Source organism: Uranotaenia lowii, chromosome 3 (genome assembly GCF_029784155.1).
Source record: "Uranotaenia lowii strain MFRU-FL chromosome 3, ASM2978415v1, whole genome shotgun sequence".
Lineage (NCBI taxonomy): Eukaryota > Metazoa > Arthropoda > Insecta > Diptera > Culicidae > Uranotaenia > Uranotaenia lowii.
The window spans coordinates 98827249-98850933 of NC_073693.1; the positions used below are offsets into that span (position 1 = coordinate 98827249).

Genomic DNA, 23685 nt, shown 5'->3' on the forward strand with positions numbered 1-23685 from the left:
AGAATGATATATGAAATAATCAGTGAAAACTAACTGCACATTTATTAAAGTGCATTATAATCTCATGAACGGCAAAAAAGAGAGAGGGGATGTTCACTCAACGCCGATTGACCGAACAAAAGTGATGAGGTTATTGCATTCAGTTTATGAAGTGATGTTTTACGATGAAGACTTGTCGGACGGTTTGCGTTGTGAAATGAGGCTGTTGTTTCAGCGAAGATGGATTAAAGCTACGCATACGACAGATTGTACGGCAGAAAATGCTCATCATGCCCCGATCAATGGTGCTCTGTTTGCCCTGAGTCAACAAGTTTGAGTAAAAATGATTTTTAAAACGATTCCAGTGAAAAATCGAAAATTTAATGATGGTGAAAATTGAAGAACAATATGTACACCATGTTGCAGTGCGTACATTGATCAATATGATTTAACGGTCATGAAAGCTTATTTTCCGGTACTCGGAAAAAATAATATTGTCGCCACTTGAGAACTACTTCGTTTTTTTTTTTAATATTTATGTAAAGATGGTCAGGAGATTTTTTTTTTGTTGAAAAATAATTCTATACAAGCTACAGAACTGTTCCTCAGGAAAATTTATTTGAGAAAATACGTATTTTCGTAGAAAAGATGGGTTTACTCCGGGTGCTCGTTATGCCCTCATTTCTCCTCATAGGATTCTAAATAACTTATTTCCTGGCTTCTCTCAGCATCGCTCAGTTGATATCATTCGCGAGAGAGCAAACGCAGCAGCTGGGAAACCAATAGGTGTCCACGTACAAACTCCCACCATCCTCGTCCAGCGTGAGGAGTCGCTTTTGGGAGAACTTTTGCTCACACCGGGACCGATAGCCGCTGGGCAGGTTGCACAGATTGGAACACTGGTTGGATCTGGGAAATGAAAAAAAAAACAAGAGAAGCCGTTAGAAACATTCATTAACGATAGTATATGTATGACAATAATACAAAATAATATTGTGTGTATAATGATATAACAGAGCACAAGTTTTACCCTCCAGTGTGTTTCTAGGGAAGATGCAGGGTAATCGGACGGCTATGAAGATGCATTTGTTGGGAAGCAGTGCAATAAAGTGTGAAAAATGGGGAAAATCTACGGTGGATATGATGAAAAAAGTGTGTCACCAGGGAATTTTGCACACAATCGTAAAAACAACCCCACTAGAACGGAGGAAATATTTTATAGCTCATCCAAATCCAATGTCAATAATGCGCGTAAAAGGTAAGATGACGGTTCTGAACCACTTTGAGCGCTAAAGGAAAACCAACTGAATGCACCTGATTTTGTATCCATAGGACAATGAGCACACATTCTACGTTCCGTTCGAGTTTCACTGAACTTGAAACGAAAAAATGGGGTTCCCTTTCGTAATTTTGCACTCGCACGCTTTTGCCAAGGATGAGTAAGAGAAATTGCTAAGGAATACTTTCGGCCCTAACTGATTGAGGAAATTTTGCGCGTGTTTATGAAAGAATTTTCTTCCCTATCGGACTTTTTCACTTTGTTTCAACGAACCAACAACACCATTATCAGAAACCCGAAACATGCATTTTCATTGCAGCGTAATTTAGAGCACTTGGTGCTCCAGTGAGAAAGGGGTGACTGCATTGCATAACCGGGAAAATTGTTCGGAACACCATCCTCTATTAGTGAAATAATTTGTGCTCTACTACCCCTGTGAAATGGGTTTGGGGCGTTCATTCATTACCGTAAATACCTATAAAGCCCTAATAAGAAATAGTACTGAAAGAAGAAGCAAACAAAAAGTTATGTGAAGTATTATATCCTGAGGATTAAATATTTACGCATTTTTCGTTTCATCCGCAATCCAGGGGAGATAAGGGCATAATGGTCACCTTAAGGAGGACACTTATTTATCCATAGAAAACAGCTATATTATGTTAGTTACATCAATGTTTCCTGTCAGGTACTAAAAAGTCTTTTTGGTATCTGGCTGAAACTTGAAAAACTAGATAAAAAAGTTTAAAAATGTATTTTGAACTTTTTTTTTCTAAAGCTGAAAAGCAGTCACTATAGAGGCATAATGAGAACCACCCCCCTCCCCCCCCCCCCCTGGGGCAGTGCAAGCACCATCAATTGGGGAACGATGAACATTTTCTGCCGTAGAATCGAGCAGCGATATCAACTTGACGAAGTCAACTTAAATAATAGAGCTACAGCATGGCAAATTTCATCTGAATAGTTATCCTAGTGGTAAGCAAGAACAAAATAACGTGTATGTGTATCAAGTAACTTGTATAACGATCACGAATAGTAAATAAATGAAAAAAAATCGCCTCGACCAGGAATCGAACAATGAGTCCTCTGAGTTAGCTCTCCGGCACCTGACCTTTAGGCCAACTTGTGAGCTGTAATTTGTCAAGCTGTAGCTCTCTAATTGAGTTGCTGCTAGTTTTTGAAATTTTAAAGAATGCTCATCATACGCCGATCAATGGTTCTCTGTTCTCCCCGAGTCAACAAATTAAAGTAAAAACGCATTATAGAATTGATTATAGTGAAAAGCGTACCAGAAATGATAACTTATCTTGTATACAATTATGGTGTTGCGAATCGCAACAAACTTCAGGCTCGTTGAGCGATCCCTTCCCGTGATCCGATTTGGCCCAAATTTGGCATGAGATCTTGTACTAGGCCAATGATCAATTTGAGCCTGCAGCATATTACATTTCACAGATTTTGATTTTCCCATTCAAATTTGGGGAAATCTGATGTCCCCTCATGTTTGAAAAATGCTTCGATTCCAAAAAATAACAAGGTAAATAGAATAAATTTATGATTTTTATCATTAAATCTTCAAATCTCAGCTCCAATCTACATTTTAAGAGAGAAATGCAGATCCCAAAACAGATTCGACAAAGTTTTTCTTATGGATAAACTGACTTCATAATATGGCAGGGGGGTTTGTGATATAGCTCAGTTGACAAGTCTGTTGTCTCCTGAGCCGATGTCCGCGAGTTCGAGCCCAAGAGTAAACATCGAACACAGTTGTACCGGATAAGTTTTTCAATAACGATCCGCCAACTGCAACGCTGATAAAGTCGCGAATGCCATAAAGATGGTAAAACGACTATAAATAATCGAAACAAAAAAAAATAATATGGCAGCCCTAACTTTTTTTTATTTCATAAAATTAGAAGTCATAGATTTTTATAAAATAACAGCTTTGTCGTATGGAAGTTATCAATTTCTAGCATTTTCAGTGGAATATTATGAAAATAACGCCAGGGAAACAGAAATTTTGCTCAAAACATAGATACGTGCATTTAGCCAGAGCATGGTTTGAGGTTCGGCAATTCAAACAACAGTTATAGTAAAATCGTTTTCTAGACAACTGAAGGAGATTTCAACATAAAAATTGCTCCAATGTATAGAAAACAGATGTCTGCTCATGTGTTTATAGATTTTGTACACATATTCGATGATGTATTCGAAATAATCAGTATTCTGCGTAAACCTTGCAGATGTACTCAAAGTCCAGTACAAAGTTGAATTAAAGTGTTATCTGAGAAATTGCGGATTTAAAAATAGTTCAAAAACCAGCTACTTTCGAATTTCGTCAAAAATTCTGTGTTTCGTATTTTGAAAATCTAAAGATACGCAAATTTGACAAATTACGTCTACTTTCCAATATTTTTTTCAAAATTTATCTGTGTGACTTAAACAATTTTGACGGTTCTTTGATTGAAAAGTGCGGATTTTAAACCATTTTTAATGGTCATGATCTTAAAAAATTTCGAAGAAAATATATTCTTGTGCAAAACGTATAGCTTCTAACTTCAACTTTCTTGAACACTGAACAAAAAAAAAATATTTAGGCTTCTCAAACTATAATTTTTGTACAAATCGGTTAGGAAACAAAAGAGATAAAACGGTTTAAGTCATGAGTGTCAAATTGACGCTCCAGGAACTCTATCGGTTAAAAATTTCTGGAACGGATGAGGGTTAAAGAGATGTTCTATTTCTTGCGGATCTGAATTTTCGGATAAATTTATATGCCAAAAACTCTTTTCCATAGAGATTTCATCATCAGGAATCAATCAATCATATCTCGCGTGAGCTTTCATTATGTCGTATGAAACATCTTAGTATTCGCAGAAAACTGCTGCAAAAGTTATCAAAACAACTTAAAAATTTGTATCCCACAAATAGAATATGTTGTCCAGACTACAAATATTCTAAATGGAAAAAGTTGCGACTAGTTTAAGTCAGTTTTTCTATTTTTTTGTAATAAAACTGTTTGTTTACATTTTGTTTCATACGACGCAATGAAAGCTCACGCGAGATATGTTAGTTTTTGCAGCAGTAAAGGTTGATACGGTCAAAATTTAGTCAATATCAACTTGACGTATTTCTTTCAATTTTGCATTTAAAAAACCTGAACACCCCTCATTTTGAAGGTGTGTGTGTGTGTAGAATGTTGCTCCTATTTTGATTTTGGAATTCATTCTTCAGTTGTCAAAATGCCGTCCAAGGAAGGAGAGCATCGTATCAAAATTTTGCTCGCGCATCGCGAAAATCCGAGCTACTCGCATGCAAAGCTGGCAAAACCGCTAAAAGTTGCCAAATCAACCGTTACAAATGTAATGAAAGTGTTTGGGAAACGTTTTTCGACAGCCAGGAAGTCTGGATCGGGGGGAAATCGAAAACCGGAAGCCGCTGAGACGACAAAGAGAGTTGCCGGTAGTTTCAAGCAAAGCCCTAACCTCTCTCTCCGAGAAGCCGCAAATAAGCTGGGTGTATCGTCTGCAACCGTGCATCGAGCCAAAAAACGAGCTGGACTATCGACTTACAAGAAGGTAGTGACTCCAAATCGCGATGATAAACAAAATACGACGGCCAAAGCGCAATCCCGGAGGCTGTACACGACGATGCTGACGAAGTTTGACTGCGTGGTAATGGACGACGAAACCTACGTCAAAGCCGACTACAAGCAGCTTCCGGGACATGAGTTTTATACGGGAAAAGCAAGGGGAAAGGTAGCAGATATTTTCAAGCACATAAAACTGTCAAATTTCGCGAAGAAATATGTGGTTTGGCGAGCCATCTGTAACTGTGGCTTGAAAAGCAGCATTTTCATAGCTTCCGGAACTGTCAACCAAGAAATTTACGTGAAAGAGTGTTTGAATAAACGTCTGCTGTCTTTTCGAAGAAACACGGTTGTTCCGTACTGTTTTGGCCGGATTTGGCATCATGCCATTACGGTAAAAAGACCATAGAGTGGTACACCGCCAACAAAGTGCAGGTGGTTCCCAAGGACAAGAACCCTCCCAACACGCCAGAGCTCCGCCCAATTGAGAAATACTGGGCTATTGTCAAGCGGAACCTAAAGCAGACCAAAAAAACTGCTAAGGACGAGCACTCAGCAGTTCAAGGCAAATTGGCTTTTTGGGGCGAAGAAGGTGGACAAGGTGGCTGTACAAAATCTGATGGCAGGGGTTAAGCGTAAGGCCCGGCAATTCGGATTTGGAAAAGCGGAAGCCTAACTGAATATTTTTCCTGAATTTTATACTAATTAAACTTGAAAAAGAAATTTAATTTGATTTTTTAAATAAACGATTTCACCGATTTACACGCGTTTTCCCTTGACCAAATTTTGACCGCATCACCCTTGAAATGAGTTAAAATTTAGCAATAAAGAATGCACTGGAAAAATGCAACACTATCTTCTTCAAACAACTTGAGAATGCATAGATTAAATAAAACAAATTTTCAGTGACCTTCCGAGAAATGGAACTTTTACATGTGCAAATTTGTGTGACGAACTGCTGATTGGTTTTTCGATACACCAAAATTTTAAGTTGGATCATGAGAATCCAGGAAAGTCCCAGTGGGGATCCCCAAAATAGCTGGAAATAAAATATTCGACCAAAGCCCATATGTAAAATCATTCAAGAAGACTTAACAGATCTTAAGTGAGCTAAAATTGAAATAAAAGTTTAGCAAATTCGTGCCAATGTGAGAGGATAAACAAACTCACTTCGGGGATATTTTACAAGTGAATAGTTTGATGGCGCTCCCCTGGCTGCAAATGTTGATCGATTTTGTTGATATAAGATTCAATGTGTAACTGGAATTCAAAATTCCAGTTTCTCAATATATTTAAATAAAGTCGATATGAAAAGTAAGTGATGACTTTTGCAATTCGGACGCGTTTTTCTCTCGCTCCGCGAAAACATAATAAAATAATATATTTTACTATGTGAATTTGATATCAAGTTTTCAAAAAGTGATGTAAAGTTATGTCTAAGCAGATGAACTGTTAAAGTGTCACCGGATGCTCCGGGAATTCTCGGTGAAATAAGATTTATTTCATTAAAAGTGTTGCTTGCCGCGTGGTTGTGGAAGTGACGTGTTTTGTTAGTTTTTTATGTATGAATTTTGGTTCTTGTTGATTTATGGGAAAGGGATTAATGTGAAGAGCGTCTGGAAAAGCTGTTTGAATGAGAGAAGTTAGTCTCAAAGTAACTTATTCAGAACAAAATGGTGATTTTCATTGAAATGTGATGGCGAAAAAGCTTTTACTTGTTGTGGATACGAGTCCTCTTCATACCCTTATCTAGAACATACAAATAATCAAGGTTGCTGCGATGTGTGTCGGGTTGGCAGAATGGTCGCTGAAGTTCCGCATTCGGTGTGTTAACGAGATGAAGGAAGTGAAGTATTCCAGAAAATAGAATATTTTGAAAAATTTCGGAAGAAGACAACCAACGATCATCAGGAGCCATCCGGAAAATAATCTTATTAGAAGTCAAGAAATCGAAGATGAACAACCTTTTACCGTTGTTGGCGTGGCCCTCATGCTGTGGAATTTGGTGAGCTCGTTCCTTTTTTCTCGTACTGTTTTGAGATTTTTATATTACCATTCTTTTCTAAATTTCAAACTTCCTTATTTGATTAGAAAATAGTTTAACTCTATTATTAGGGATAAAAGGGGGGTAGGACAGGGCATCAAACGACCGAAAAACTGATATACAATGGATTGTGGGTTCAAGCCAGCCGGAGTATCTCGGCAAATTTTGCATCTTGAGTAGGCTACTTAGGTACCTTTTAAGGATTCTTTATTTGTTTCGAACAGTTGGAAGGAAGTGAGATGAGTCAAACCTGTCCCAAGCCAGTGGTAACGGACCCCTTGGTTGTGCTGCACTTATTGTTGATGAGTTAAGCATGAACAATATTTGAATGTGCGATCGAGACTTCCCGTACCGACTCGGGTCGAAAGACCTATCAGCCACTGGTGGGTCAAACATACATACATACATACATACATATTTAAATAAAGTCGATATGTTCTACCAGGTTATCAAAAAATGGTTTCCAATGGAAAAAGTCCCAAAAATCTTTTAGTTTTTTCTAAAATGTACAACTTCTGACAGCTTTGTTTTATTTTAGAGTTCAATTTAATTTTAGAATTTTCAAGATTACATCTTTTCAACGATGTTTATACTTGATGGGGTTCCAAGAACGTTTTTACCGCTATCTTCGATATCCCAGTAGAAAAAACAGTCTTACTTAAAAACGACTATCAATTTTTGCTATGCTTCGCAATAACCCGATTTTAAATACTCAAATTTAAGTTTTTTTCTTTTTAATTTGATAATTTCATAGAAAATACTTAATCCCTTAAGAAATCTTTGTTTTTCAGTATATTGTTTGGACCAATATGACGTTAGAAATGGGCGCTTCGGGTCATATTGACCCGGTCATTTTGGCTAACAGCTTTTGAAGGTTAATCTAGCGTAATCCAAATTTTTTCATTAAGTGGTATAGTAGGTCAACTGTTTTGTCTTTTCAAGGCAAAAAAAGCTGGTCACCGGTAAAATAAACAAAAAAAAAACAGTGGTCTAATCGTGCGCAAAAGATTTAGACTGCTTAAGGGGAGATATTTTGAAAAAAAAATCGTAATGGATTGCAAAACAAACTTTTAAGAGGGCACCTGGCAGATTTCCAGCTAGAAACTTTTCGTGACAAGTCTCCCTTGGATGTTCCGGAGATTAACGAAGAATTTATTTATTTTTAATTTGATGTTTTATACTTGAGGTGACTGACAATCGGTAGAAGCTGCAAAATGTTGCATAACGATTGACACAATTAATGGCTAAATGTACATAGAAGATAACCTCCAAAGACGACTGTTTTTCATTTATAGCACACAAAGCTGATAAACAATCAAAAAACTATCTCCTAAATTTGCGTAACATCGATCAACAGAAATTTTTGAGTAATTTTGAAAGCCAAGCTCCAGGAACCAGAGATCGTCATAAAAACAGCCTTGATTTTGAAAAGGAGAGGTTCATGGTGCGCATTACAGGTGGTGCAAACCGTAGGGATGAATCATCCAACAGGATGAAAATCCCAGAAAAAAGTGATGCAAACGGCGCTCAAAAATTAAAGTCGATACATTTCTTCGTTTGGCGCTATCTAAAAAAACCACTTCACAGATCGTAACAAACCTTTCCAAATGTAAACATTACTGGGTGAATTCATTGAAAATTTCCATCGACGAATTTAAAAGTAATTCAAAACAGGAAGTCTTTAATTTTTTTTTTCGAGTGTACTTCTTGTCTTTTGATGGACCACCCTACCGTAGATCAGGTATACTTACAAGCAAATTTCGGACTTGACAAGCTGCCGGGAGTCTTCGTGATTGACTACGTACATCCAGTTTCCTAAAAGTGATCATTTCATTAGCATCTAAAAAAAACACAGTTTCAATATCAATTATTTTACCTTTGGTGTTCAAAGCGGCCTGCGGGGTCACATACATCTCCCGGTACTCGCAAAGATCGATCCGGTCTGCGGGCGAAATGGCTTGCCTCTTTTCGCGCAACTTAGCTAGACTCCCGGTGAATGTCGTTTCGTTCATCAGTAGCAACCCAAAGGCTGCCGCCGGAAATGCTAAGCGGAATGGCTTTGGAGGCTCCGCCGGATCTGGAGAGAACCTAAAGGGGGCGGGAGTTGCCTGCCGGAAGTCACTTCGATCGATCAGATCCCTGGCGAATCGTTTCAACCACTCGGCCGGGCTGTATTGGGTGCTGGAAGTCGATGGAGGTCTTACGAAGGCGTTGTAGTTGAATGAATGTTGCGGTTTGGGGATGTAAATTGGTTGCGGCACCGGTCGCTTTTCGGCAAAGATTTCATTCAGCTGGAAAGATCGCTTGGGATGATCGTAGCTGTAGCCTTCGTAGGACGATGATGATGGTTTGCGATAGTAGGAAGCTGCCGCAAACTTGGGACTGTAGGACATTTCCGGTCCATAGTAATAGTGACCCTGATTTTGAGCGTGATACTGGATTCGTTCCTCGTTCGCAAGCACTCTGTGTAAGTTGAATTTTTCCAGCAGTTCCCTGATGAGTTCCCTGAGAAATGGAAAGAAGGTGTTTTTAATTCAAAGTTTATCATTCGATTAACTAATCACACTCTATTAAGATCGCAATCAGGGACCTACGTGGGATAGTCGGCATTGTGCTCGCAGAAGGTTTTCCCCGGGGAGGCACATTTGGGTGTCATTCCACGTGGTGCCGGAATATAGGTGCAGGGGGCTTGCCCGTAGGCACCGCACTTTTTCTGCTGCTGCGGCGAATAGCGGGCAGCCGGATACGATGAGTTTACCAGCTGCATCACCGTCGCCAGCTGTGAAATTATGAAATTGCGATCCATTTAACTGTCGCTTGATAAAGAATTGATAATGAATAAACTAGATTCTCACCGTGATAAAGGTGCACGTGATCAACATCTTACGGGTTTCAGGTACCACGAGATTGAGTTTTTTTTTGCAATAGTGCTGTGGAAAGTTAAAAAAAATGTATGTATTGTACTTTGTTTTAGCATGTAAAATGGAGGTAATTGTACTTGAAGACTGAAGTCGTACAGTGGTCCAATTTCAGCTCTGAAACTTACTTAAATTGTTTCATAATCATAATTCCACTAAAAATAACATATTATTTTTGGATTTTTCTATAAATAACTTTTTTTTAAATTTTACAGTAAGATCTTGAAAAATTTAATAGCATAGTTAGAAGTTCCCTTAGTATTTAAATTTTCTAACAGCTTGCTGCAATATGTTGCATATTGCAAATGTTACTTCAAACATCAGACAATTTCAGTTTTTCAGAATTATTCTGGATTCTAGAATTATTTTTAGATCACGATAAGATCAGAGTAAAAGCAAGTTCACCCGTGTTGAGCAAATGTGGCAGGAATTATGGCAGCTGAAGCACAGATAGGAATTTTTCTATCTTGAAAAAAAAGAACAACAATGTTGGCTGTCCACCGGTGTGATAAAAAAACGAAGGCATAAAACTGAAAGCAACAAGCGTTATCATATGCGTTTGCTTTTCAGTATTTTTACTGATTTTTATATTTACAATATTGAAATCAAATTCACTTTATTTGATTGCTGACTTGTAAATAATAATAATATGAATTTGAATGTTTTAGTAGGTGTGTACTGTTTACAATTGTGCAGATTTCGGATTTATGTATTAGCGCATTTTATTAGAAGCTGATAACACGCTAGGCACACATTCCTTCCTCATCCTCCGTTTCCGGTGACCGTATCGTTGTCACTTGTCCAACACTGGTATTCCCTTAAACGGGTTGCCCCGACGGATCCCGATTATCACCAGTTGCTCGATCAATGTTCCCGACGATAAATTTTCTGGTCTCTGCATCAATGCAGTTTATAAATAAATATCACACACATTCAAACATATGATTATAATTTTAATGGCATGTGCGGCGAAATGAAAACTAGAGAGAGAATTTATTTTATAGAATTTGAAAGAAAGGTGGATAGACAGGCATTAGTGCGCCACTAGGAGAAAGCTTGATAGGTGTTGAAATTTTAGGCTAGAGGGCATGTTGATGAAAAGCTCCCATGAATTGCTCACGCCTTTGCTCTGCATTAGCTAACTATACATGAGAAACCCAGAAAGAGAATTCCCATGTATAGCGAGCCCAATGGTTTGAGAGCGTGTTTTTACGCACACATTCAAACATAAGAAAGACGGTAGCAGAGAAGCGTTTCATGTATGTATGTATGTATGTTGGATATCCACCATGGGTGCACGGATTCACCGCAGTTTCTTCTTAAGTATGTATTCTCATGCATTCTTTAGATTATTAAGTTCGACAAATCTCCAATGCATGCGAACACTATACCAGGACCGACTTAACAAAAGATGTCGGTTACGGATCAGAGCAGGGGCGAAAACGTAAAACGAGGAGATGATTGAGAGAAATGTTCGTGTCACTCAAGCAAGTCGCAAGTCGGCCAACAAAGGGGGGCACCAGCATTGCCAGATTTACGGATCCCTCCGTAAATTTACGAATTTTGAGCACTTCTACGGATCTACGGATTGATATTCGAAATCTACGGATTTTCAGTATTCCCTAAGGATTTTCTACGGATTATCGAAAATTGTAAGGGAACTATACGGATAAACGAAGGTTCGACAAGGTTGCCGAAATCAAAGAAAAATCTATAATTTCACAGAATGTTGAGCCAATTTTCGTCACAGAACACAGAATTATAGGAATATTCACAGATTTCACAGATTTTTTTAATTTTGGACGTATATTTTAAAATTCAATTTTTTGTGTCAATTATTGGTAATTATTTTTGAATGGGAAAAATATGATAAAATTGGTATTGTGATTTGATTTTTCTTAAGTAATATGTAAAAACGCATTTGACATGATTTTAAAATGAAATTAATGCAAAATTCAACACAGAAAACCGTCACAGAATTTTTGGGTAAAATCACAGAAAAACAGAATTTTTTTCGTTGAAACACAGAATTTTTTTCGATAACCTTTTTCTACAGACGTCAAAAAAAAATGTCATAAAGTTCAAAATCAGTACATTTTTTTGTGATTCACAAAACCTACGGGTTTGAGAGACTTGCTGCATGATTTGCATCATTTGCAAACTGGCAACACAGGGTTGCCAATTTTGTTTTTAAATCAGGGACTGGTGAAATAAAAATCAAGAGACGGTAAAGTAACGCAAATTTGGCTCAAGATGATGATCTTTTTTTTTGGTTGTCGATTCACATTTTCACTCCAGCCATGCAGTTCCTTACTACCCATTTTTCATCACATTCAGCAAAATCAGGCAAAATCAGGCTTATTTTCAAAAACCTGGGAAATTCTATGACTTATCAGGTTGTCTGGCTGAGCCTCGAAAAATCAGGCAAATCCTGAAAAATCAGGCACATTTGCATCTCTGCTTGTCAGTTTTAGGAGAGACGTGGTAAAAACAAGTTGTCTGGCGTATCCGAAAATCAATAGTTACCCTGCAAGCATTGCCCTAATCCTTGGATAAAAATCAAACAAAACGCTAAGATAGATTGATATCAATTGACTATTTTTGTCATATTTGTTCTCATTTCACAATTTATAACTGACAGAAGAAGAAAATTCTATAACTTTTTCTCAACGCTAATGATATTGCATACTTTAGGGCGCTATTTTCTATAATTAAGAAAAAAACTAATTATATGAGCACTTTTCTCCAGACAATTGTTGGATAAATATTAGTTATTGGATAAGTATTAGTAATGATCACGATCAATTCACAAGAAGAACTTACCGTTTTTAACTCTAGGGATCAATTGAACCCATAACCAACATTTTAGAAAACTGTTTTGAAATTATGGTATAATGAAGTTCATATTAAGCTCGAACGATTGATACATATATTGGAACAAATATTTTGGTTACAATTTTCCCATGTTAGGAACATTTTAAAGGGATTAAAAAAGATCTTGAAGTCACATTTCGTGAAATTTTTTTTAAACAAAGTTCAATTACTCTAACAATTATTTTATTAAAATTTTTTGAGCTTAAGGCATTATTGTTTTGACCCATTTGGCACGTTTTTCTGCAACATTTGATCTTTGTAGGACATTCCTGTTTCGAGATATAGCTAAGGAATCAAGTATCCCCAGGGATCAAGAATCATCACTCTCCCCTAAATTTAGATTAGTCTCCTGGGAGAGATTGATAGTAAGTTCTGAGAGTAAGGCTTTTAAATATGAGCTATTAAAAATAAGTATCTACGCTTCCCCGGATGAAACAAAATTTAAATTTCTTAGGTGAAAATTTCATTAAAATGACTGATTCATATTTAAGGTTTTATGGCAAACCAGACTGCGCAGAAAACTGATAAAATTTCAGCTTTTCCTTTTAGTCGTATGCCCCTACAGAAGAATATAAATATTTTTTTTATAATTTCATTTAATTTTCACACATTTTGACTAAAAATAATCATATCAAATTGGGGCTGAATACGCGCCAGACCACGTGTTTTACGCTCAAATTTAGAATGCTGTTAATTTTTGAAAAAAAAAGCAAAATGTCATTCTTTTTATTTCCTAATTACCAAATTACAATAAGAATCAATATTTATATCAAACTAGCTGACCCGGTAAACTTCGTTTTACCCGTTGCTTAATAAATCGTTGGAAAATGTTTGGAGTTCTTTAACTTCTTTGTGCTCGGGAATCAGTTTTCATGAAAATCGTCTTCAAGTTGTTCAAGTTTTGTCCCGTTTCTAGTTGATTTTGTTTAGGAGCCCCCTTCCTTAAAAAGTGAGATTCTTGAAACTATTATACAAACCATTTCTGACCCGAAAAACCCTCGGATACCAAATTTCACTTCATTCCGACCGACCATTCATACGTGATGGTGTTACAAAGAAAACGCCTCCATTTTTATATATAAGAGGAAAAGAGATGAGGAAAAGAGATAATTTTGTATGGGGACCCCCCTTCCATAAAAAGTGAGATTCTTGAAACCATTATACAAACCATCTCTGGCCCGAAAAATCCTCGGATACCAAATTTCAATTCATTCCGACCGACCATTCATACGTGATGGTGTTACAAAGAAAACGCCTCCATTTTTATATATAAGATATCGTCCTTTCTTCAAGTTCGGGAAAACCATCTGCCGCCATATTTGCCGGGATATCTGCAAAGAAATTGATTTTCGTTGCCTACTTTAAGGCGTTTTCCAGAATATCAAGATGTTTTAAAAACGAAATTTCCGATAAGTTAAATATGCTTGGTTTACAAAAAAAGATGAACATGCTACTATAAATTTGGCGTTAGAATAATTATATCCCATTCCATATAATCATTGTTTGATTTCTGACCACCATTCCGGTATGGTGCGTTCTGTCCACTTGTTTCGGCGTTCTACCCCACGGTGTGTTCTCTAGCTGGTAGAGGTTTTTAACAAAAATATCATTAAAATTGAGTTTTAAATGTTTTTTTTTTCTAGTAAGACGTAAAATAAATCCCGTTCTTGTAAACCTTCAATGCGAGACAACTACGAAAGTTGAATTTTAAGCCGTATTTTTTAATTTGAGGTCCGGATTTAGGAGCTGAATATGGGATCTGAAGCAAGATTTTATTCTAGAATCATAATCTGGAATGGAAATCCTAGAATCGATGTTTATGACCATCGAGGTTCTAACGTCGGATCAAATCGAATTCACAACGTGATGTCGGGATTTGCAGTTCGAGATGGTTTCTGATGGCAAAAATGCCATCTTAAAGCACATGTAATAGGAAATTCTGAAACTTTTAACCTTAAATTTTTGTCTCAAAAATAAGACTGAACGTCTATCTGATTTGAGTTTAGTTAACGTCTGAATGAGTCTGAGTTTGGATATGTAGTTTAATTTAGAATATTAACTTAGTTCTGGTTAAGCCTGGTATTTCAATCTGAGTCTGATCCTTAGATGTGAGTTCGGATCTGAGGTTGAACTCAACTTCTGAATCTGGAAAATGAATCAAAAGAAATAATCTGAAAACTCGAGAAACAAAATTTTGAAATCGAAATTAACAGTCTTAAACAGCAGCTAAGCGATCAAATTGAATTTGGAATACTGTCGTCGAATATGGAGCCAGAATCGAAGATCTGAATAAGCAATTTGAGGTTGATGTTTGGTTGTTACCTGAATCTGAATTCTGCTCACAAAATAGTAAATCTTAAAACTGTGATTTAAAACTAGAAAGAAGTGATTCGATCACCGTTCGATTATACGGTTTATAACGAGAAAGATATAAAATATTAATTTAAGCCTACAACTTAGGCATAGAGTTTGGATACTACAGAATATTAGTGAAAACTGTGATCGAACTGTAGAACTGTAGAAAATCAAGCACAGATTTTTAATGCTTCTGCTAGGAAAAAAAATGTATTTGATTCGGCCTCCGGCAGAAAGACGGATTAGCACAAAGAGCACAATTTTGAGGGCTGCTGCTACAAACAAAATTGTTCTGATTCGCCCACTGGAAAAATACGGAATTGGCTTAGGAAGCGCAGATTTATAAGGCTGCTGCTGATTGTTTGTTTTGGTTTAGCTTTCGGTGGAAAAACGGAATTGGCTTAAGAATCGCAGATTTTTAAGACTACTGCTGCTGATTGTTTGTTTGGATTTAGCCTTCCGGTGAGAAAAGACGGAATTAGCTTAGGAAGCGCAGATTTTTAAAGCTGCTTCCGCTGATTATTTGCTTTGATTTGGCCTTCCGGTGGAAAAGACGGAATTGGCTAATGAAGTGCAATTTTGTTTGTTTGTTTGTTATGATTATGCTCTCCGGTTTAAAAAGACGGAATGGCTTAGGAAGTGCAGATTGTTAAGACTGTAGTTTCTGATTGTGTTTTTTTGGTTTGTTCATCCGGTGGATAAAGACTGAATGAATTTGGAGGCGCAAATTTTCAAGCAGCTTCTGCGGCTGTTTGTTTACATTGATTTGACCTTCCAGTGGAAACAAAGACGGAATTGGCTAAGGAAGCGCAAATTTTTAAGGCTTCTGCTGCTGATGTTTTTATTTTTTATGCTGCTGATTGTGAAAAATATTTTCGGGTTGGATGATGAATATGCAGAAAATAAATGAAATTTTAAGATTTGGAGAGAATGAAATGTCGAATTGAGATAAAGGATATTTGGAATATTAAATTTTGTATTTTTAGGAAAACAAAAGTCTGAGAATAAAAGATTCTTTTTTCTTTTTTTTTATTGAGATTCATAAGAATCTTAAAATTACGACACGAAAATAAGTATATTTTAAAATTGGTACATGTCTGAGCATGGCTGAGTCTTAGTCTCAAAATAAAGCTTTGAAATCTGTGTGTTAGGTGTGAGTGCTAATCAGTGGCTGAGAAGTGAATCCAAGGTCGCAATCTTGAAAATGCTGAAAAAAAAACAAATCTAAAAAAACTATTTTTAGTTTTCCTTAATAAATTTTATTATGGATTCGAGGACAAAAAGCCAAAAATTGTACCTGATGTTGATTTTTTTTAACCCAGTTTAAATTTTGTCTCGTTTACAAAGTTCGAAATTAGAACTGAAATTAAAATCCTGTGACCCATTTCAAAAGAATCGTACCAGGAATTTAAATCATATTTTTTGTCCCTAAGTTTCTTAAAGTACTTCAAGTGAATTTGAACCAGGGACTCTTTATTCTTTTGAATGGCGATAAGAGAAAAAAACCTCTAGGGAGGCGATTCAGAATCTAAATGCTGACAACCTCAGTTATTTCTATAGTATCTGAATATGATGACATCTTGAACGCAAATTTGGATCTGCATTTCAACACCGGTTTAAAGTTAGGTTTGATGTTTTTCGTCACAAGCGTTAGAGCTTATTAAATAACTTGGGATTAAAATATGAATTTGCATAAAACACCTGTATCCGAAATATAATTTGTGTAAACTGGACTCGAAATTATGGCGTGAGAGATCATACGATCCTCAGTGTTGGCTGCTAAAGAGTAGGGGAGACGGGAATTTAACTCCAATTATGGAATAATTAGGATATACTGTTCGAGATGCGTCTAAAGAGAAACGAATTGTTGTAATAAACTGACCAATGTGATTGGATAATAAAATTGATGGAAAGAATTTCAAACTGGTTTTGAAAATTTAAAAATTCTATGTAAATCTTCTAAAAAAGAAACTTTGAAAAAAAAATTTAACAAAAATTGAAATGATTGCTATGTTTATATTTTAAGGCATTTATTTTATTTTTCACCATGCAACAAAATAAAATCTGATTTTGTGTTGATTGAATCAATAAAACAGGTTTTTGAACCAGGTTTTAAGCTTTAGCGCTTGGAGACAAGGTTTATGTAAATAATTTATATTTTTTTTAAGACCCCATTCTTTTATTTATAAATGAATTAAATAACTTAGAATCAAAGCCGAAACCGTTTTCGGCTCATAACAGCACGCACAATCGAAAATAAAATCAAAATCCAAAACTATAATTTGAGTGCTCGAACACGTGATTACCCGCATGGTACCTAATAGTGATGTATGGAAATTATGCAACAGATCTTGTTAACGATGAGCTCTAAGCATCTCTGGGAAATGGGAGAGAAACAATTAAACGTCGCCCACCAAAGAAAGACATCGAAACCGTAAGTAGGTACCTATGCTGCACAGTGCAGTCATCTTAATCGGATTTTTAATCCGCGATAAGCGTGTGAACGTTGAGCTGCGTGGTCCGATTATCGAGAGCTGCCGCAAGCAATTGAATGAATGGATGGATGAATGAATGATAGCCCCTGCCCAGGTTACGTTTCACGGTTCACACTTGCAGCCGTGCAATTCAAAATGCGTTAACTATTTTCTATAGCAATTTTAATCACCACCATCCAGCTCACCAAACGATGATAGGAATGAAGGCGAAAAGAATTTTGTGGAGAGATGAATTAAAAAAAAAACAATTTTGAAGTAAACGATATCATACTGTAAAATTTCAAAGGAAAGACAATTGACATGGCAAGCAAATAAATCGAAACCAATGTCAATGTCATCGGTTACCATATTGTGTTTCCCAAAATTATGTAACAAATTGTGCCATCGGAATTGGAAATGAAATAACCGATTAGATTCCAAGTTAATCCATGCCTCAACAAGAAGTCACCACCACAGTTTGGAGACCGAGAGTGACGAGTGACTTTAACGCTCGTTCCGACTGCTAAGCGACGAACCTTTCTTGGGCCATCGTTTCATCATTATCAATTTGAACGGATCCGATTGTCACTTGCGGCTAATGAGTTGAAACATGTGGGTATTCGTACGTTACTGAGTCAGTAAAACTTTTCGGCAGTGTTTCGAAATGCTAGGATAAACAGTTTAAAGAAGATTTTTCCAAACCAATTACTGGAAGCTAAACTTTATTTTGAATGAAGCTTGTGAGCATTTTTAGCATGGGGTGACCCTACACATATCTTGCATTGGGTGATACACATGGAACAAATAATAATCAAAACCAGCATAAGATGCTAAAATGAAAATCTTGACTCAATTCTCATTTCAAATGTTGACTTTTTAAATATGTGTGTTACAATCATGCACACCGCGACAAGTCAATGTAATATGGTAGGGAAGATCCGAAACAGCAAAATAACTCTTTAGGTGCAGAGAACTCATACGACCCATGAATATGTTTCAGGCAGGAATGGGAAATTATTTTGTAGCTTTTTAAATGATTTAAGTAAGTAATTTCTAAGGATTTTAGAGGACAAATTTCAAGTTTATTTAAACCGACAATTAGCAACCGTTTTTATTTTGTTGAAACTTAAGCCATATAATCATTTCGCTCGCGATTGACGTTTTTAAACCTCCATTGACGAACCTTACAACCTTTTTTTCGCTTAGATCACAATATATTACCTAGACGAGTTTGTTTTTCGAATTTTGAATAAAAAATATTTTTTTATTTTGAACCCTTATAACTTTTTTGGGTAACCTTCTACGATGTTGACGTCTTGAACAAAATTGCTACTTTTTTACAATCTGAAAACTTGCCAAAGCCACAATTGCTCTAAAATGAAAATTACAAAAAATAATTTTTCTATCTTACTGCTAGGAGATTCAATCATTTTTATCAAAAGCTCATTTTAAAGTGCTTTAAATGTAAAGGGTGATACGGTCAAAATTTGGTCAAGGGAAAACGCGTGTAAATCGGTGAAATCGTTTGTTTATTTAAAAAATCAAATTAAATTTCTTATTCAAGTTTAATTAATATAAAATTCAGGAAAAATATTCAGTAAGGCTTCCGCTTTTCCAAATCCGAATTGTCGGGCCTTACGCTTAACCCCTGCCATCAGATTTTGTACAGCCACCTTGTCCACCTTCTTCGCCGCAGAAAGCCAGTTTGCCTTGAACTGCTGCTCGTCCTTAGCAGTTTTTTTGGTCTTCTTTAGGTTCCGCTTGACAATAGCCCAGTATTTCTCAATTGGGCGGAGCTCTGGCGTGTTGGGAGGGTTCTTGTCCTTGGGAACCACCTGCACGTTGTTGGCGGCGTACCACTCCATGGCCTTTTTACCGTAATGGCAAGATGCCAAATCCGGCCAAAACAGTGCGGAACAACCGTGTTTCTTCAGGAAAGGCAGCAGACGTTTATTCAAACACTCTTTCACGTAAATTTCTTGGTTGACAGTCCCGGAAGCTATGAAAATGCTGCTTTTCAAGCCACAGGAACATATGGCTTGCCAAACCAGATATTTCTTCGCGAAGTTTGACAGTTTCATGTGCTTGAAAATATCTGCTACCTTTCCCCTTCCTTTTGCCGTATAAAACTCCTGTCCCGGAAGCTGCTTGTAGTCGGCTTTGATCAAGGCCGGATTAAGGGGTGGGGGGGGCAAAAGGGGCAATTGCCCCGGTCCCCCCGGCTTAGAGGGCCCCGAGGGAAAAAAAAGTTTTAATATTTCTTTAATCATACTACTTCAATTTCTACAAATCTGTGAAAAAAATAGAAAATCGGAATGACAATTTGAAATATAACAACTAAAAGGGCCCCCTGGAAATAATATCTAGAATAGTTTTTTTTTTGCATAAGTTAAGGGGGGCCCTAGAGTTAGCAGTAAAGAAGTTCTCCTGCATTTTGCGAGCTAAGAATATCAAAATCTCGGTATTGAATTTAAAAAATTAAATTGTGAACCGATTTCAAAACAAAAATTAAGAAGAATATGAGGCAAAACACCTCGAATTTTTGTTTTCATTATCGAAACATGAAAGTTGGGATATTCTGTACAGAACAGGAAAAATTTCTCCTCATTTTCATTGCATACAAACGTCTTGCACAATGATAATGTTTATTAATATTTTAACTTTCCAAGTAATGCTTACTGCACTAAACAAGCAGCTAATTTCGCCAAAACTGGCTCACTGTGCTAAGAGAGAACAGAGAAACTTTATGATAAGCATCTTACCCGCGCAGTATCCGGGTGAATACCGGGTATTATTATTATTATAACTTTTCACTTTTCGATCATTTTTATTGAAATTTCCGTTGGTTTATAAATTCTCAACCCTTTTCCCTCCCAATTTTTGAAAATAAAATCTTGAAAAAAACTGTTGTTGTCTAAAATGGATCAATCAACAGTACAGAGTTTCTTTATTGAATTTCCATCCCAATTTCGGTTTTAGACTTGAAATTCGCATCAAAATTTTATCATCTACTGAAGTCAATATCCTGAAGTCAGCTAAGCATTTTCCAAATGATCATTCTCGAATTATTATAAAAATGATCTCATAGTTAAGTTGCAAATATCATTGAGTGATTCTCTTAGCATGAATATTTCAATTTTTTTTTATCTTATCTTTTTCCAGATTCAATTTATTGAGATTTTAAAGTCTTGTGTTGTTTCTTCAATTACTGAGGTTCAGTTTCATGGTTTTTCTGAATTTTGAGAAGTCAGGAATTTTTTAAAGGTTTTAAAATCATTTGGATTCCTTATCTGACTTTTCAAGGATAGCTGATTCTGTATTTTAAACATAAAATCTCTAATCTGAATTGTTTTTTTTCAATCGATCATTTTTGTACTTATACCTCCTTGGCTTTGAGGGCATCGAATGAAACGTTTATCACATTTAGAATAACAATTTGGTAACAATTTTTTTTTCTTATGAGAATCATATTCATAAAAATTTCATGAAAAAAATCAATCGAAAACGTTCACACAAGAAGGTAGTAAGTTGCTATCGAAATGCCGGTTTATGAACTTTTCATTTACCGTGGTTGAATTAAAAGGAATCTTTCGATTGCTTTGATTCAGTTCATGAAAAAGTTTGTTTGTGTTCCAAAGATATAAAATTGAAATTCACATTTGGTGCAATATCTGTTTTGGCTCTGAATGTAACTTTAAATCTTTTTTTTTTTTCAACTTAGTTCATATTTTGTTTCTCAAAACTTGATTTGAAATTACGATTTAGATTTGAGACACTGAATTTTGGTTCTGAATAAAACCTGCTTAAGAGTTTTTAATACTTAAACTCTTATATCTGTATCTCTATGAAATTTTAATTTAGAATTTCAGTTGTTGATAAGGATATTAAAAAAGAGAGAATTTAATTCAGCATTTTGCAGCTCAAATCAAATCTTTCATTGTTTAAAAATGTCTTAACTCTTCCGCAATGTTTGCACCTGATTTATTAACATTTTTTATTTGTAGGTACCAGAAACTATCTTCTGTGCAGACAACATGGCAATTTGAAGGCTGTAAACTGAGCTCATATCCAGTTTTTTTACACGTTTAAAATGTTTTATATTCTCTAGAATAGCATTTGACAAAAAAAATCGAATCATAGGGCCCCCGAGAAAAATTGCCCCGGGCTCTCCGATGGCTTAATCCGGCTCTGGCTTTGACGTAGGTTTCGTCGTCCATTACCACGCAGTAAAACTTCGTCAGCATCGTCGTGTACAGCCTCCGGGATCGCGCTTTGGCCGTCGTATTTTGTTTATCATCGCGATTTGGAGTCACTACCTTCTTGTAAGTCGATAGTCTGGCTCGTTTTTTGGCTCGATGCACGGTTGTAGACGTAACAGCCAGCTTATTTGCGGCATCTCGGAGAGAGAGGTTAGGGTTTCGCTTGAAACTACCGGAAACTCTCTTTGTCGTCTCAGCGGCTTCCGGTTTTCGATTTCCCCCCGATCCAGACTTCCTGGCTGTCGACAAACGTTCCTCATACACTTTAATTATATTTGTAACGGTTGATTTGGCAACTTTTAGCGATTTTGTCAGCTTTGCGTGCGAGTAGCTCGGATTTTCGCGATGCGCGAGCAAAATTTTGATACGATGCTCTCCTTCCTAGGACGGCATTTTGACAACTGAAGAGTGAATTCCAAAATCAAAATAGGAGCAACATTCTACACACACACACACCTTCAAAATGAGGGGTGTTCAGGTTTTTTAAATGCAAAATTTAAAGAAATACGTCAAGTTGATATTGACCAAATTTTGACCGTATCACCCTTTAGATCATCCCTTTGTTATCATTAAATGTTAACTTCATTACATTATATGAAATTAAAAATTGAATAAGGGTTGTGGTATAGAAATGTTGCCTCTAACTCTGTTTTACGGTAACTGGGTTTGGCTCTTCACACTCAAAAGGTTGCCGACTCCTGATCTACAGAGTTGTCTCAAATATATACAACTTTTATTAGTGGATTTAATTTTTTTTTTTAATTCAACTCTAGGATGTCAAATGCCAAATGTCTTTTACCACGGCCCTATGCACCGGAGGATCGGCGCGGGATAATAAATAATAATAATAATAATAAGCAAAACAAATCTCAACTAAAGTTTTTATAATTTGTGATTTTTGTTTCAAACAACACCATTTTTGAGCAAGTTTTATCAAAACTTACATTAACAAATTTATGCGAAGTTCCCCTTGATTGTTGTTAAATAACTTACAGATTTTTTCCAGATTAGCCCGCATATTGCCTGTATCTTGAGTTAAACATTTTGAATTAAAAAACCCCTATTTTGACAGGGTTTTGATCATATCACAAATTTAGATAGATTTGCCGAACGACTTCTTGGAATTCTATTTTTCATGATTTTGTAATTGAATATAAATGTAGATCATACAAATAACTAAACTGTGATTAAATTTCAAATTTTCCTATATAGCCTTAACATTTCTTACATCCTTCATGTAATTCGTGATGTTAATAACGATTATGTAATATCACTTAAATTTAAAAAGTAGTACAAACCTGATTTATGCGTCTTTACCAAAGTAAAGAGATCGCGAAAACTTTGAGTGGAATGAAGCCTTACTTTTATTACTCACGGACACTTACTATTGCCTAGAATTCCACTATTTTACGCATTTCAGGAATTTCAACTCAACTTGGTGAAAGCTATTCTTAGCGTTTGTTTCTCGATAACAGAACTTCAAAGTACCTAACTAAATCAATCGATAATATTTTTTCAACCCACTTTTTTAATTAGTTTTCACTGCACGTTTGTTCGATGACGGGTTCTTAAAATTTCTGCTGGAACTTATCGAAACCACAAACCGCAACTAGTTTTCCGAATGCGTCCGCGCACATCAAAAGTCAACCGTGGACTGAACTGAGCGCGAATTTTCACCACCCTCGAGCTCTCCCACCGAAAACTGAACGAAATGTGCTTGAGGAGAAGCCGGCCGGCGCGCTCGCAAGCGATTCTAAAGTCTGAATCGAAAATCTTCGGAACCTATGACTTTATTATGGTTCCAAATTCGAAAGATGTGGAGTTTTAGCTTTGATTGAAATGGTATTGAGGATCCTGTTCTGGATTTAGCGTTTGGAAAACCCCGGAGAAATTTCTTCGGATGGTACCAATTTCTAT

At 36.3% G+C, this 23685-nt stretch overlaps 1 protein-coding gene across 2 annotated transcripts; it reads right to left on the reverse strand.

Moving 5' to 3' along the window:
- Positions 1-640: 640 nt before the first annotated feature.
- Positions 641-23392, reverse strand: LOC129756829 (protein spaetzle 5). 2 transcript variants are annotated; one of them, XM_055753857.1, is made up of 6 exons: positions 23067-23392; positions 9744-9818; positions 9483-9667; positions 8765-9393; positions 8640-8703; positions 641-888 (listed from the first exon to the last, which is right to left on the reverse strand). In XM_055753857.1, exons 2-6 carry the CDS (start codon positions 9768-9770, stop codon positions 714-716), a joined length of 1080 nt encoding a protein of 359 aa, XP_055609832.1. In that variant the 5' UTR covers positions 9771-9818; positions 23067-23392; the 3' UTR covers positions 641-713. The 2 variants fall into 2 exon arrangements, with proteins under 2 accessions (XP_055609832.1, XP_055609833.1); XM_055753858.1 differs by having other exon boundaries at positions 23293-23368.
- Between the last annotated feature and the right edge of the window lie 293 nt (positions 23393-23685).